A 15,851-nucleotide genomic window follows, 5' to 3' on the forward strand; every position below is an offset into this window, starting at 1 on the left:
TATTGTACTTACTATAGCTCCCATTTTGTTTCACCAAATTATTTTTCGCTAACAAAGTCCGTTACCCATTTTTGTTTGACGACTTTAGAAGCTATTGTTATTTTTTAAGGTGCTCGCCGCACCTTAAGAGGGTGTGTCCCTTGATATGTTTGACCAGCGGTTTTACTGACTCGAGTTCCAAACAGGTCTTTGCTTGGCGATACCGGTTATCGGTTCATCTCATGGTGTTTCTCGTGAGATTCTAGCGAGGAAAATTTTACAAGGGAGATTGGTATACAAATAAAGGTTGGCCCAACAAAGGACAAAAGAGAAGAGAAAAACCACACGTTTCCCATCAAGCTCTTTATTTTTTTCCTATACTTCTATAGCCATTATAAATCTCTAATTCGCCATCCTTTTATTTCTTTTCACCCTTTGCGCGCTTTCCGATATTATTTCCACCACCGATCTAGTTATCTCGCTTGATCTTTGACAAGCCCACACTCCACAAGATTATATATGTTATCACAAGAAGACATCAACAGGTAATTATTAGCTTCTTCAGAAGAACAAATAACAAAATTCTTTACCTAACGCTTCGCCCTATGCCCGTTATCTACCTCCAACTTACTCTAAAGTAATACACCCCCCCCCAAAAAAAAAAAAAAAAAAAAAACTCGGAGAATCTGTGTATCGTAACCCGCAGTGCTTCATGGGTATGAAATAAATAAACAAATAAGTGTAAATAAAATACAAGTACAGGTTTCCATTGAATTCCTAAGACGCAACCATGGAACCCACTTATAAGTGGGTAAATATTTTATCGAGGCAATTTCTAGCTGTAAGCACTAAAAATAAACACATTCTAAAAATAAGCACATTTATAATTTTATTGAATTGCATTCATTAGGAAGCCACCAACGACACATCTCTTTTTTTTTACTACATGCAGGTCAAGTTCTTATTAGGATGTGATGATCCACTAGCGTGAGACCCCCTAAGGGACAGCAGAAGCGGAAATTTTTGAATATCCCTAAGGGAATGCAGTTAGTAGAATTCTATACCGTAAAAGTTAGGACGAACACACCATCTACTTTTATAGAGTCCCTCCCCTCTGGGAATTGCATTCTATCATGTATATAGTCTATCGTACAATGTTAGCTGATTGGTAATATTCTGTTTTGAGTAATGACGTCATCCAGCCGATCACGTGACTTTTGCAAATCAATATTTCCAAAAATTCTGCGCTGGTGGATACGCTATGAAAAAGAAAACATCGCATGTCTTTATGTTCCTTTGAAACACACTGATCTGCACACTGATGTCTTAACCGGCAAGAAAAGTTTTACCTTTTGGTCACAAATCAACATTTTAATTCGCAGCAGGTCACGTGACTTAACAAAATAATTAATATCTTGTTAACGGCAGAGAAAAGTTTGGATGCTAAAACGCTATCATATGACAAACATAAAGTCAACACTTATTTAGTAAACATCTTTGTCCAAGCTGTTTTCCCCACCGGCGGAAAGGCAAAAAACTATTTTGTCACGTGATCTATTTTGTGACGTCATCACCAGCAAGAAAACCTTACGAAAATGTTAAGGCCGTCGACTTTAATCATCTTGCCAAAAAGAACGGATTTAAGGCGATGTTAACAAAGTTTATGGCAAAAAGTTATAACCGATGCTACGCTAAAAGCAATCTAACCAGGCCTTAATATACTTGAGCCTCCACGGCGCAGTCATCAATGGCCCAGTTGATTGTAACAACTGACTAATGATGTCTGCGCACAGCTTGTGCATAGTGATCGCCATCATAAAAGCAACTACACTCACTTTATAAGAACGTCTAATTTTTCATTCCTTTGTAACGACGCGGGCATAAGGGGCAACGAAATCCGCAAAACACGCAAACTTTTTAAAAACGCTGTGGCTATACGCCCGACAGTCGGGATAGGTCCTCAATGGACTAAATGCCCGACAGTTTTCGTTTTTTTCAAACAACCTAGTAAATTGGCGACCTAGTTAGTTAGAAGTATTCTATATTTGTTAATAAAGGGCAAGCAATCTGATTTGAGCTTTGTTGTCGGTATTAAATGTTTTCCGTCGTCTATTTACACTATGGAATCGTGATTTTAGTGACACTTAAGAATTCTGTACAATCTCAATTTGTGGCGGTCTTTTATAAACACGGACAAATAAACTCATTGCAAAATAAATTTGACTCCCCTCTAATACCCTTCGAATAAGAATAAAGAACAAGGAAAGGCAAAATTGGTTTATCATTATGATACATTTATTTATTATAATTATCATTAATAATTACATTATTATGATTAATGAATATTTGTAGAGAAAATATTTTAAAAGTATAGTCCACCAGTCCGCGTTCGGATCCTCGTTTTATGCACACACCCCTTTTTGGTTGTAATTACAATTTATTTTAATTCGCCCGTTCGCGTTCATTTCCGCGTCATTACCAAATAAAGCTAGTTGAGCAAATGTTTAAACTAGCTGTCAATAACGACACGTGTGCACTTGACCAGCTAGACGTTCAAACCAATTTCCACGGGGTGGAAAAATAAGCTTGGTCTAGTGAAAAGTAAAGCACAAACATCTGAAACTCATTCTGTTATCATAATACTAGAATAACTGGTCCTAAATGAGGGCCAAGTACTATAGGAACTGCTTGGAGTTTTCATTATTGTCTCCACGCTTGACTTCCGTTTGAAATTCTAAAAAGCACGCTTTTTGGATCGCCTCAAAAGAATTAATTACCGGGGTCATTCGCACTCTTCGCGCTTCGACGAGTAACCGTCACTCAATAATCTTTTTAAAAATAGAGAAACTTTTACTCGCAGTTTACTCGCAAAGCCTTGAACGAGACGGTTCATAACAGGTATTATTGCATAATGCGTACCCTATACGCCAAAGGGATGCAGGGAAAGTCTTTATGAGTTTTTTTTTCCGGGGAGTTCGAAGGCACGCGTCTTGGATAATTGTGACCAGTGCCAACAGTTGGCATCAGCTTCATGATATGAAAAACTTTGAAAAGCATTGAAGGAAATATCGAAGCGGGATAACGGGAGAATGGTGAGTATAATGTTTTACGGTTGCTGGAAATTGATACCGCCGTTAAGGCACTATATTTGACTGCCGTCGGGTTACCTTGAATGCCCTGCTCAACAGCTGTTGACTAGCAAGGGAACTGTTTTATAGGAATTATTGTAGAATGTATTTTTTTTCGCAGAATTTTGTTGAATTTACTCGACGCTTCAATCTGTGACTTAAAGAAACTAGACGATGGTGAATACTATGCACTCTTTACATAAAATTGATGATGAACTTACTTACCAACTAAAATGATAAGAAAGTTGAAACTGCTTTCTTTGATGAAGGTTTTGGCATCCAGAGTAATAGAAACTTTCAATTTATTTCCTGCTTCTTTTTTTTTATCGCAAAGTTTGTATTAAGCGTTGGTCTATTTATATTAATAGATATAATTAGTTCAATTACTTTTCTTTTCTTTTAAATGTTCCTAATAATAATCAAACAATATAGTAAAAAAAGTGACACATGAAAAAATAAAAAACAATGCCTTTACTAAATATCAAAAAGTATAAACCAAGGTATGCATTTTAAACAAGCTGTTCTACTTGGCGTCGTATAGTACGCGTATATCAATATTGTGAACGCCGGTTTATCTTATAGTAGTGTTATTGGTCCTGTGCAGTGATTGTCTTGTGCTTATTTATATACAGCAATTTCTTGAATCACCGGTTTATCTTATGGTAAGTCACGCGTTGTTGTCTCTTATTTCTAGTTTCAGCCATTCAGCCATAAAACGACGTATAATTATCTTTTGCATAATATTTTCATTTTCCAGCCAAGAATACTTTTAAAACTCATAATAAGTCCAATTTTGAATATGTACTAAAACCTCACGCGAGGGAAACAATGATTAAAATGATAAAGTGTAAAGTCTTTGTTCTCCTGACATTTGCAAATCTTTCAGACTAATGACATATATATCGTAGATGTCTCTCGAATATCGAATGAGTGACATTTAGCCCTTTTAACCAGTCTTCTGTGATTGTGGTATTTATAATAATGGGTGTGGAATTTTTTTTTTTTTGGAGAAAAAGTAAGGGGGGAGGGGAGGGAAGGGGAGGAGGTCGTGTGCCCCATGAATCCAAGCATCACGCTCGTTCCTTAGTGATTTCTTTTCGTTGAATTCCAATTCAATGGGTTTTAAAATGAATTATCCTATATTATTTGCAATATTGCTCTAGTACAGGGCCGCAGCAGGGGGTGGGGCACTGGGGGCACGTGCCCCCCCCCCCAATATTTTCAAAAATTATAAGTAAATGACCAGTAGGGCCTGACTGTGCCCCAAAATATTTTCCTAATGCTTCTGCATTGTGTCCCCTCACTGCAAGGTCTCGGCAAATTTGGTTTCTTTGCGTTGTGTTAAAACCCCATGGACAATAGAAGCAACCTTGACTACTCGCTCGCGTCCCTATGGAAACCAGCCACTTTGACCTTCTAACCTCGGCTAACGCATCGTGCACGCTAAGACCAAACAGATAGGCAATACCGGGAATATACCGGGAAATATATCCACTAAGTATGGGGTGAATAGCGGTGATCATTGCTAACCAAGAGAAGCTAAAAAGCAGGAGATAAGAAACGGCTATGGAGGTAGGGTGAACTGATTTATTATCTGCCCAATTTATCGCCTTTGTTCGATTGTAAAAGAACCGTTCGATCTTTGTACTACATACTTTTACTTCTAACATTCAATAACAAGCGAGTTAAAAATCAACGAGTTTGCAAATATCCACCGCACTCTTGCGAAGGATTAAACTTGCAGAGTTAAGACTATGGTATAATGTGTACAGGACTCGCTACAATGAACAGCAGCGGCATGATCTGTACTCATAATTGACCTGTTTGACGCGTAATTTAAAGGACACTGCGCTGTTTACATATCAACAGCTCCATTTTCTGCCTTTGTTTTACCAAACTCATTTTATAGATATGCCAATATTTGTGTTAGTGAGTCCTCAGGCACCAGTTTATTGAATGATAATGAATAAGTATGATAGAAGTAGTATGCTAAGCACATTCATGTTATTCGCGCGCTATATATTACTAGAGTAATTTATCAATTACGCAGCTATTCAAGTAGTTCAGCTTTGTACGACACTGCAACTCGCCAGAACAACCTTTTGTCGTTTTTGGCTCAACACATTCTTTTTTGATGATGGTATAAAGAATAGTAGATATGTCTAGAGAAAACTACGATAATAGATGATCATTTTTATTTCGGGTTCATATTAATCGTTTACGTCAAAACAGTATTGAGAGATCGGATAGTTTCTCATACTTTTTCAACAAAACTGATCTATACCAGTGCGGTAACCTGATGGAATCAGGAACAGCAGAAATATTAATAAATGGTAAAATATAATAAAAACCTCTTAAGATAACAATTATTTCCGTTGCCATAATTTTATAACCTTTAATTTGTTAGTGATTGTTATCAGTTTTTTACTCAAAGGTTATTCACTTATATCCACCTCTCGGTGACTTATTGATGATTTGTATCTCATGGATGTTTTCAGAAATTTAAATCTCCGTCTACTTGTAGCCGGTTTAAATGCCTTAAAATGCAAGTGTTTTTTTTTAATTAATCGAGCCCAATGTCACGTTTGTCGCATTCCGGTTTGGGACACTCCTGTCGGTCTTTGGCCGCAGGGCTGCGTGGGATGTGATGAGAGTCTATCACCATTACCCACATTATTCATAGTGAATTTGGCGCAAATATTATTAACCCTCAACGAGCTTGCCAATCTTTTCGATATTTGTGCGAGCTGGAAATGAGAAGAAAGAAAAATAATTTATTATCGTTGTTTTGATGGACGTTTTTTTTTTATAGTGTTGGGCCCAAGTTTGAATAAATAGAGAGATATTTGATTCATATGCCACCATTGTTGCTGCTTTTACAATTGTATCAATAGAAGTTTCTTCATAGAGTGCGTGCCAGCTCGAATACTTGTAGACGGTGCAGGCTTAAGGCCCAGCGCGCACCCCTATATCAATTCCTTAGTACCCCCTACCCCCCAAACACGCACACACATCCCTATATCCATACCTTCGTACCCCCTACCCCCCAAACACGCACACGCACTATGGAACGCACTTGATCACAAGTGGCTCACGTATACGTCTGTGAAGATTAGGACTAATTATAGTTAAGGCGTTTTCAACACAACCTTTGTATACCAATTCATATTCTTTCTACTCAAGTAGCAACATACTTCATGCCTAACCATCCTGCACGTACCATCAAATCCACTCCCGCCATCTTGACCCCATTCACCCAGTTTACACATCCATTTAGTATACAACCCTTCCTCTTCCCTCCCATCACTATCATGAGACATCCATCCATCCACCCCACCCATCCCCATTAAGTCAACTATTCCACACGTTCCCTGCCATCATAACACTATGCCACCCCTTTCATCCCATCCATCCACTATACCACCCCTCCCCTCTCATCCCATCCAAGTCAACTATTCCACACCTTTCCTGCCATCCTCACACTATACCACCCCTCCCATCCCACCCCATCCACTATACCACCCCTCCCATCCCATCCATACATCCACTATACCACCCCTCCCATCCCATCCATGCATCCACTATACCACCCCTCCCATCCCACCCCATCCACTATACCACCCCTCCCATCCCATCCATACATTCACTATACCACCCCTCCCATCCCATCCCATCTATAAGGGTAACAAATGGTTCCACGAATTTCCGTGCTCGCAAAATAAAGCATTATTATCCGTGTGCTTGTAATGTTCGTTTTCTGAAAGAAAAATGCTTAAATGCTCGGGTTTTTTTTATTTGAGTCATTTTTGACTCTGCTGAAGTTATGTGTATTTCTATCTGTCATGCGATACGACCCACAATTCTTTGCACTCATGAGGTAGCTAAAGCAAGCAAGTTAACTGGCAGCTATCCACTATACCACCTATTGCCTCTTCAACCACTATCTCGGAACTTCTATCCACCCTGCACCTATGTAAATCGAAATCCCCGAGGAGACCAACACTTCCATCTCCATGCTCTCATCTCTCTTTAACCCATTTTTATGTCCTCTTAGTAACTAACCTTTTACCCTTCAACGGTAACTCAGCCTTGTGCGTTTACTTTATTGTACAGGCCATGGAAAAACTTGAGTTAACCATCACAATTCTGCTGGTGCTGCTAGTCGCCGTGTGCGTTTACATCGCAGCTTCGTGGACACTATGGCGGCGAAGTCATCGGAGAGGAGACGGAGGGATATTTGGGGACTCGGAGTACGACTCGGCCATCTACAGGTCATTCGGCAAGCAAGTGGTCCAAGAAGATGGAGCACCAAAGATAACCATTACACCAGTCCAGCCACGCCTACAGCCTCAAGAGGTATGGGAGGATGGTATATAAGGGCTTGGGTATAATATGCCAAGTGCAGGGGTTGGTCTAAATGCGTGCACAGTCGGCGCAAATATTCTATGAATGTGGGGCTTGTACATTTGTAAGGAGAGGGATACTATCATTTGTGTTTGTTTGTTCCTTTGTACGACTACCACACGCTCGAGCCTTTGGTAAACCCGCAATCACGTGACCGTAAACTCTGATCTTCAGGGAACGACATCACCGATGATGACAGATGATGAAGATGGACCAAGAAGCGAGTTACAAGAAGACGACTTGGGACGACTTTACTTTTCTCTCCAGTACGACCAACACAGGTAAACCAGAAAGCCTATTAGCCAGCATAAGTAACCCATCGATGAAACACTGGTAAATCAGCACAAGTCACTCATTAAACGCACAGCCTGGCCAACACAGGTATCCCATGAACAACAGATAGCTTAGCCAACATAGAACACTAGAAGCCTAGCCAGCAGGCCCGCACCCCCCACAACAGCGGAAAGTCCACTACCACTTATACGTGCTTTTTGTAGACAAAACTATAAAGCATAAGCGAATAAGATAAAAAAAAGGCATTCTAGATCATTGTAGTATGTCAAAAATCCAAAAGTCAAACGTCTTGTGGAAGTTCTACAGTATCATGGTATTAGAAAATTCCTTTTTGTTCTTTCAGGTGTGGTCAGATTTTTATTAGAAAACTCACCCCCTCCCTCCCCCCCCCCCCCCCCCCCCCTTCCATGCAGGAAAAAAAATTGGTCCACTTTTTTGGATTTTGCACCCTTCCAAGAAAAATCCTGGGTACGGGCCTGGCCAGCACAGGTAACCCATCAATGAAACACTGGTAAATCAGCACAATCACTCATCAACGCACAGCCTGGCCAACACAGGTATCCCATTAACAACAGATAGCTTTGCCAGCACTGCTGACCCATAGAAGACAAGTAGCCTAGCCAGCACAGGTATCCCATTAACAATATATAGCTGGTGACCCATAGAAGACAAGTAGCCTAGCCAGCACAGGCAACCCAGGTAGTCTATTAACACAGGTAGCCCATGACGCTAGAGGATATTTATCCTGTGCCTGGTTCGTCAGGTCTGCCCTCCTCGTCCGACTGATTCGCGGCGAGGATATTCCTCTGGAGCAAGACGTCAGCGGGACGTACGTGGGCGTGCACCTGTTGCCAATCAGCCTGGTGAGTGACGTCATTGAGCCCGGCGACACGTCCATCAACGTCACTTTCCAGGAGTGTTACGAGTTCCCGCTGACCCAGTCTGAGCTGGCATCGCAGACACTTGATTTCCACATTTGTCGGTAAGGTTTGCAAGGGCAATCTTTTCTTTCGACCTCTCGTCTTGAATTATCGAGATCCCGTCAACGGCCAAGCAAACTTAACTAAGTAAGAAATCACGTGACTTTTTGGGTGGCAAACTCGTGCAAGCTCAGGCTTTTGGCGCCAAAATAAAAACAAGAAAAAGCAAGTTTTCAGCGCTTAACAATCAGCCAGATATTTTTTTTTGTCAGAAAGGTATGATTTTTATTGAAAGATTCGCTCGTGTTTCACTTACCTCGGCTCTTTTCTCGGCGGTGTGCTATTCGCGACCGTTCACGTGTTGTTTTTGACAGTTAACCGTGTTTTTTTGGCTTGTCTTATTTAGTTTGTGTGGTGATATCTGGTTGTTTTGTCAGATATGACAAGTTCTCGAGGCGTACCGTGGTGGGAGATGTGTTCCTTGCTTTAGCAGAGCTTGGCGCACAAGGCATCGATATAACGAGAGAAGTGTATCTCTGCAGAAACATAATTAGTAGTCGAGAGGTAAATATTGCTAGTACGACAGCGGCTGTAAAGATCTGTGTCCCCCTTAGGAAACAGTGTTTTAGATGACACGTACAGGCTACAAGTGCTTACCACACTTGGTTGTCCTCTTTTAAGGCTTATCACAAGCGCAAGAGGAAGCGCTTAGTATCTGCTGGAGACGAGCAAGAGGGTGAACATGACTTTGAGCTCAGACAAGGCAAAAAGGTCTGTTGGTCGTGTCTGTATTCAGGGCCGTAGCAGGGGGTGGGGCACTGGGGGTACTTGCCCCCCCCCCCCCCCCAATATTTTCAAAAATTATAATTTAATAACCAGTAGGGGCGTTACTGTGCCCCTAACTATCTTCTTGATGTTTCTAAATTGTGCCCCTCCAAAATTTCGAGGCCTGCTACGGCACTGATAACAGGGCTTAGTTTTAATCAGGAAACCACCTCATCGCGTTTTAAAGAATGTTCATCAGCCGCTCCTTTGTTCAATCGGTTACCTTAAACTATAACACTTTTTTTTGGCATGGAAACTTGTAAAATGACCATGAACTCTGGAATTTTATCAACGATATTTGATTGTGAGTGTCCCAGTTACTCAATTGAATTAGACGGAGCAAATGGATGCTTGCGGGAGACAAAAAGGGCGAGCCTTCGTAAATTGTTATTATTTCATATATCTGTTACGTACTGATAAGTGTTGACCTTAGGTTTCGCGTTCCACGCGGGAGAGCGGCGCTGATCCCAAGGAATTATGGAAAATCCTGCGCGCGGCTGTGCGGAAGGGGAAATACCGAGTCATGGGTGCTGATCCGGATACGCCCGTCTACCAATGGGACCCAATGATGCCCTCCGAATCTCCCCGTTACGAGTATAAGCTACCTACCAGTCCTCACATGCCCGGTGGGATATTCTACTTCAGCGGCCCCGGGCCTCCGGCAACTGGAGGTGTAACAGAAAGCGAGACAGACGAAGAGGTGGTCTCTCAAGGTAAATTGAACGGACCTTTTTAGTGTTTTTTTTTTCATTATTAAGATATCTTCTATGGATATTTCTTATGGCGTTCTAATATACTCTTTCAGGTAAAAGATCCGGATCGTTTTTGTTTCCGGTTAAGTCGGACTCTGGCGAGGATGCCGCGGAGGCAATGTATCCCGATTCCCAGCATTCCTCGTCACCGAACTCACCACTCCAGATATCACCCGCGCCGGAAGAGTACTACACCCTCGTCCCCATAACACCCTTCACCCCGGCTTCGCCCCTAAAGCATCGCACAGCCAAAGACCCGTCGGTCTCCTGGCACGTGCCTGAGACCTTCAGTGCACGTGACCAGGACGTGGTCCAAACATTGGCGGATGCTTATAATGATCCAAAGATTGTCAAGTCAGCCAATCTAAGGCAGGCGGCGATACTAGCGCACAAGCGACAGGCACACAGAACCATACCATCAGCCACTGCGGCCGCATTGGAAGGTGTGCGCACAGACGAGCACAGGGTGACCAAGCGTAAGACAGCGAGGAGGGGGTCTGGTACAGGGAACCGAGCGATATCGCCAAAGCGCCAAAAAGCCAAGGTCTCCCCGTCACGCACCGTCACGCAATCATCTGGCGAGAGCTCATCTAAAGGAAAAACTAAAGTTTGGAAAGGGAAGGTTAAGCCGAAGGCGTCATGGAAATACCGGCCTAGCCCGAAGGACATGCAAAGGCTTCGCGGTAGTGAACAATCGGGCCGTGACGTGTCGAGCTCACCTGAGCTTAGTAACTCTCCAGCGACTGAGACTGGTCTTAGATTTGAAGCGAAGGACTTTATAGTACCGTGCGTCCCTCCTCTTAAAGAGTGCACACAGTCGGATCCGTATATAGGGCCCCACAGGCAAGAGGAAAACACAGGGGAAACGAGACAGAAAAGACTATCTGTGTCGCTCACAGAGGTTTTAGCTGAGGAGAGAGAAGAGAGAGACGAGTCTTAACACAATGCATAGCTACACGGATGGCCCGGACAGGTCGGACAATAATCCATAATGTGTCAGGCGTTATGAAATGTTACGTTTGGGTTATGTCAGCCGATTAGAAATTAATTATAGCACCGCTATCCAAATGATATTTTGCACGAGCAAACAATTTTAATCAATTTACCAGAATACCTCAAAATATTAATAATAAATGAATATTTGAATTTAATAGTTTTCAACCCGCAAAGTATAGAGTACCGTATAAAGATTTTGTTGTTGATTAAAAACCATACAAATATCAGTCAATAAAATCAAATATAGATGCATAAGGAGCATTAAGCACGAGGATAGGAGCGCTGGTACCAGCCCTTTTCGGCAACACAAACAGCGTACGGGTACTAGGATTGTCCCCAGGCTCCTTTCGCTGCGCGGCTTGCCTTTATTTTGAATATGTGACCGTGACCTGACAAAGGAGAAGCTGGGGATGAGACTTTCCTAGTACAACCGAGGATTGAAAGCTCAGACGGCTTGAGACTAAAGTGTCTTCATTTTCGTCTTGTCCTCGTTTCCTGTTCCCAGGTAATGAATTCGGCAGCACGAAAGGCACACGGATCGGGGTTGAACCATTGAGTAGCTGGTTAAAGTCTCTTTTGATGAGGGGGGGGGGGGGGGGGAGAAAATATAATATTAAGAGTAATATTATAGCTTCATGGGGCCTGGGATAAAGAGCTGACAAAAAAGAAGCCTAGGAACGAGGCTATCCGGGTACAACCGAGGCTTGAAAGCCTAGGAACGAGGCTATCCGGGTACAACCGAGGCTTGAAAGCCTGGGGACGAGGCTATCCGGGTACAACCGAGGCTTGGGAGCCTGGGGACGAGAGTATCCGGGTACAACCGAGGATTGAAAGCCCTGGGGACGAGGCTATCCGGGTACAACCGAGGCTCGTAAGCCTGGGGACGAGGCTATCCAGGTACAACCGAGGCTCGAAAGCCTGGGGACAAGGCTATCCGGGTACAACCGAGGCTTGGAAGCCTGGGGACGAGGCTATCCGGGTACAACCGAGGCTTGAAAGCCTGGGGACGAGGCTATCTGGGTACAACCGAGGTTCGTAAGCCTGGGGACGAGGCTATCCTGGTACAACCGAGGCTTGGAAGCCTGGGGACGAGGCTATCTGGGTACAACCGAGGCTCGAAAGCCTGGGGACGAGGCTATCCTGGTACAACCGAGGCTCGAAAGCCTGGGGACGAGGCTATCCTGGTACAACCGAGGCTCGAAAGCCTGGGGACGAGGCTATCCTGGTACAACCGAGGCTTGGAAGCCTGGGGACGAGGCTATCCTGGTACAACCGAGGCTCGCTCCCGTCAGAACATTTAACAAGTATTCTAACACCAAAGGGATTATAAGCAACTGAATCTAGTAAAAGAAATATTATAGCTATACGGTACGCGGAAAGTACAAAGAGTGATTCTAGTCAAGAGTTTATAAGGAGGTAGGAAACAGTATCGCAAACTGTGATGGTACAGAAATATGTTGTCACGCCAATGATAACTAGGTAAACTAGGTAAATTTTGAAGAGGGGGTTGAGGTGTAGAGGAAGAGATATAATCCCTCTACCATGCCCGTAGCAATGATCAGCAAGCCTCGAATGAGCAGCAAGCCCCGAATGTCCCCTATCATGTTACCATGGTGACGAGCTACTTGCCACCCGGACAAGCAGGTTCTTGACCCCACGCCTCACCGACATTCAATTGTTGAGGTTTATCAGAAAATGTTATTGTTATGATTTAAACAGATATAAATTTACATATAACACACAAAAACAATATAAGATCCGTTTCTACATTAGCTCCATTTGTCGCGAACGTCAACCGTTTAAAGTTCAGAGATGGCTGCGCTGCAAGGAAGCAAATTATTTAAACGATGGTGAGAAAACAAGGTGAATTCTTGTGAAATGACTCTCGGTCGCGTTTGTATCACCGCTTTCTGCTTGAGATGAGGACAAGCCGCGTTATTTGGAGAGCGCTGACTTCGCTGACTACCATAGCTTGCGTGATCGTGATATATAACAATGTATGGAGACTAAGGACTCGGCAGCAGGAAAGAAGAGAAGCAGGGGGAGGTAGGGGTAAGGGCTTAAATGCTTTATTTGTCCACTAACGAAAGAGCGGTGAAAGTGCACGAGTGAAGCTTGGGCATCTTGGGATATGGGGGAATACGTCAGAAATGCAGCCATGGGCTTCGAATGACTCTTATACTAAGGCCATTTACTAAGCGTTCGATTTCTTACTAAAGTAATGTACTTGGTTACCCCATACATCTATCGGCCGATTGTCTTGGGAAACACGAATTTGCGCAAATTTCTGCGTTTCTAAGGCAATTTTGACGGTAGGAAAGGATATTGTTTTGTTGTTAAATTTAAAGCGGCATATTGTTACCACTGTACCAGTTTACTTCCGGTCGATTGCGTAACAATCTAGAATCTTCAACGGGGAAAAAGGGGAAAATATTTTAAAATTGTAAAAGCAGTGTGTCTATTGGAAGTTTCTTTGAGGATGTGAGTGATAATTTAGAACGGATGGCCTGTTAAATATTACAGATTAAAATGGATTTCTCTGTCAGCTTGTCTCTTGTCGGTTGAGGTTTCCGTCGGGAAGTAAACTAGTGACAATGCAAGCTCGAGCATCCAGCGTGCTTTGCGGGCGCTCCAAAAGGTCACTTTCTTTAGGAGCGCCTGCAAAGTACGCTGGATCCTCGAGCATGGTGACAATGCGGCTCTAGAACGCGTTTAAACATTAATTGCAGTTTCTTGTTACCAGGGAAACTGCATCAAGGCTACCTCCACGTTATCATTCAGTTCCCAGTTCTCTCTGCGCACGATTCACGCATGCGTGACAGGCAAGCCGAGTACATGGATACACTTGAAAAAAACCTTTTACATGAGCTGGTATGTGGGGCAGGGCTAACATAGAAAAAACCTTACATGAGCTGGTATGTGGGTTTGGGCTAACATAGAAAAACCTTTTACATGAGCTGGTATGTGGGGTTGGGCTAACATAGAAAAAACCTTACATGAGCTGGTATGTGGGTTTGGGCTAACATAGAAAAACCTTTTACATGAGCTGGTATGTGGGGTTGGGCTAACATAGAAAAACCTTTTACATGAGCTGGTATGTGGGGTTGGGCTAACATAGAAAAACCTTTTACATGAGCTGGTATGTGGGGTTGGGCTAACATAATAGTGTGATGAGTGTAAATCATTGTAATGAGCTCCCCATCCCATAGGAATCATTCTTGATTTATCAATCACCTATTTCTACACCACCGCCCGATCCGAAAAGTATTTGGTATGGCAAGGTTAAAGAGCTGCTCAAGAAATAACCCATTCACCGTTTTTGACGAAGAGCAGTGATAGCTCATTGGCCTTAGTTTTGGTGGCAACTTCTGTATTTCGGGAGTATTTGATTAACCAAATAACTAAGGCATTGTAGGGTCGAATACCAATTTTTAATCATATTCAACACTCTAGTTTCCGATCTTGACTTTTTGAGTATTTTATTATCGCCATAGTAGTTACATATTTATAATGATATTTTTAGAGAAATGCTAGAATCGCCCTAGTAGTTACGCATTCATTATAATAAATGCCAGTAACTGTTTTTCTTCCTCCTGGGCTAGGTCCGCGAAGTCCATATCTTGTGTGAGTCCTCTCGGGAAGTCTCCTTCATCAACAACCTGCAGTTTCCAAACACCCACAAGCTAGTGCTTGCCGTAAACAAACGGCGCATGCGTTACAGTGACGCCTTTCGATACGCCTCCACGCGCCTTATAGGGAAGACGTCAATCATAATCAATGCTGATTGCTACATCGGTCAAGGCTTCGAGAAATTGGGTACCTGGCCTCGAAGCCAACGAATAGTTTACGCTCTCACCCGACACGAGACCGCTGACAATATTCGAGCCTGTAAGACGAAAGATTTTTGCGGTCCAAACTCAACTTATATTGGCTCCCATGATGCATTTGTACTCCTGCCCATAAGACCGCTCTCCGCGACATTCCTTGATGCCATTGACTACAGACCAGACATTGCGGGTGCGGAAAATGTGGTGATACGAGCGCTGAGGAAGGATGGGTTTGTTGTGAGAAATCCTTGCAAGATTCTGTTCATTTACCACAATCATTGCAGCAAAGCGAGAAACAAGAAGGGGAGACTAGTGCAAGGCATGAGATTAGAGCGATATCTCAACGTGACAAAAGGAATTGCGAGGTTCTCTGGCTTATGACTTTTAAAATTCGTGTGTATGGGGACACCATATACACTCTTTTTTAATAAGAAGATTTTTTTAAAAATAAGAACGTCCAACCTGAGTTTCAATAGTTGTAAGAGCTTGGCAAGGTACACACAAGCAGCGAATTATTGTTTTGTTAGTGTGAAATGAAGATTCAAATTGTGTCCATAATAAAATTCTTAAATATTATTGCTATTGATCATTTGTGCAATTCTCCAGGGTCTAGAAATATAAACGAAAATATAATAACTGGAAATTAGACGCTATATGAAAAAAAAAACAAACAAAAACAAAAAAACAGTATAAACGCAGTGTTGTGTTGGATTTAAATGGTCGCGC

General features: G+C 42.7%; 2 protein-coding genes across 4 annotated transcripts; both read left to right on the top strand.

The window, feature by feature from the left end:
- The first annotated feature begins 2,771 nt into the window (after positions 1 to 2,771).
- On the top strand, positions 2,772 to 11,550 carry LOC5515774. Of its 2 annotated transcripts, none has more exons than XM_032385603.2 (8): positions 2,772 to 3,071; positions 7,221 to 7,463; positions 7,686 to 7,792; positions 8,569 to 8,787; positions 9,163 to 9,289; positions 9,407 to 9,496; positions 9,984 to 10,263; positions 10,356 to 11,550. In XM_032385603.2, the coding sequence occupies exons 1-8, from the start codon at positions 3,069 to 3,071 to the stop codon at positions 11,240 to 11,242; spliced, it is 1,956 nt and encodes a 651-aa protein (XP_032241494.2). In that variant the 5' UTR covers positions 2,772 to 3,068; the 3' UTR covers positions 11,243 to 11,550. The 2 variants fall into 2 exon arrangements, with proteins under 2 accessions (XP_032241494.2, XP_032241493.2); XM_032385602.2 differs by lacking the exon at positions 2,772 to 3,071 and adding an exon at positions 4,479 to 4,679.
- A 1,181-nt stretch (positions 11,551 to 12,731) lies between these two features.
- On the top strand, positions 12,732 to 15,741 carry LOC5515775. 2 transcript variants are annotated; one of them, XM_001635834.3, is made up of 3 exons: positions 12,732 to 13,350; positions 14,042 to 14,169; positions 14,901 to 15,741. In XM_001635834.3, the coding sequence occupies exons 1-3, from the start codon at positions 13,218 to 13,220 to the stop codon at positions 15,504 to 15,506; spliced, it is 867 nt and encodes a 288-aa protein (XP_001635884.3). In that variant the 5' UTR covers positions 12,732 to 13,217; the 3' UTR covers positions 15,507 to 15,741. The 2 variants fall into 2 exon arrangements, with proteins under 2 accessions (XP_001635884.3, XP_032241499.2); XM_032385608.2 differs by having other exon boundaries at positions 12,732 to 13,344.
- The last annotated feature ends 110 nt before the right edge of the window (positions 15,742 to 15,851 follow it).

The sequence above is a fragment of the Nematostella vectensis genome, chromosome 2 (genome assembly GCF_932526225.1).
Source record: "Nematostella vectensis chromosome 2, jaNemVect1.1, whole genome shotgun sequence".
Lineage (NCBI taxonomy): Eukaryota > Metazoa > Cnidaria > Anthozoa > Actiniaria > Edwardsiidae > Nematostella > Nematostella vectensis.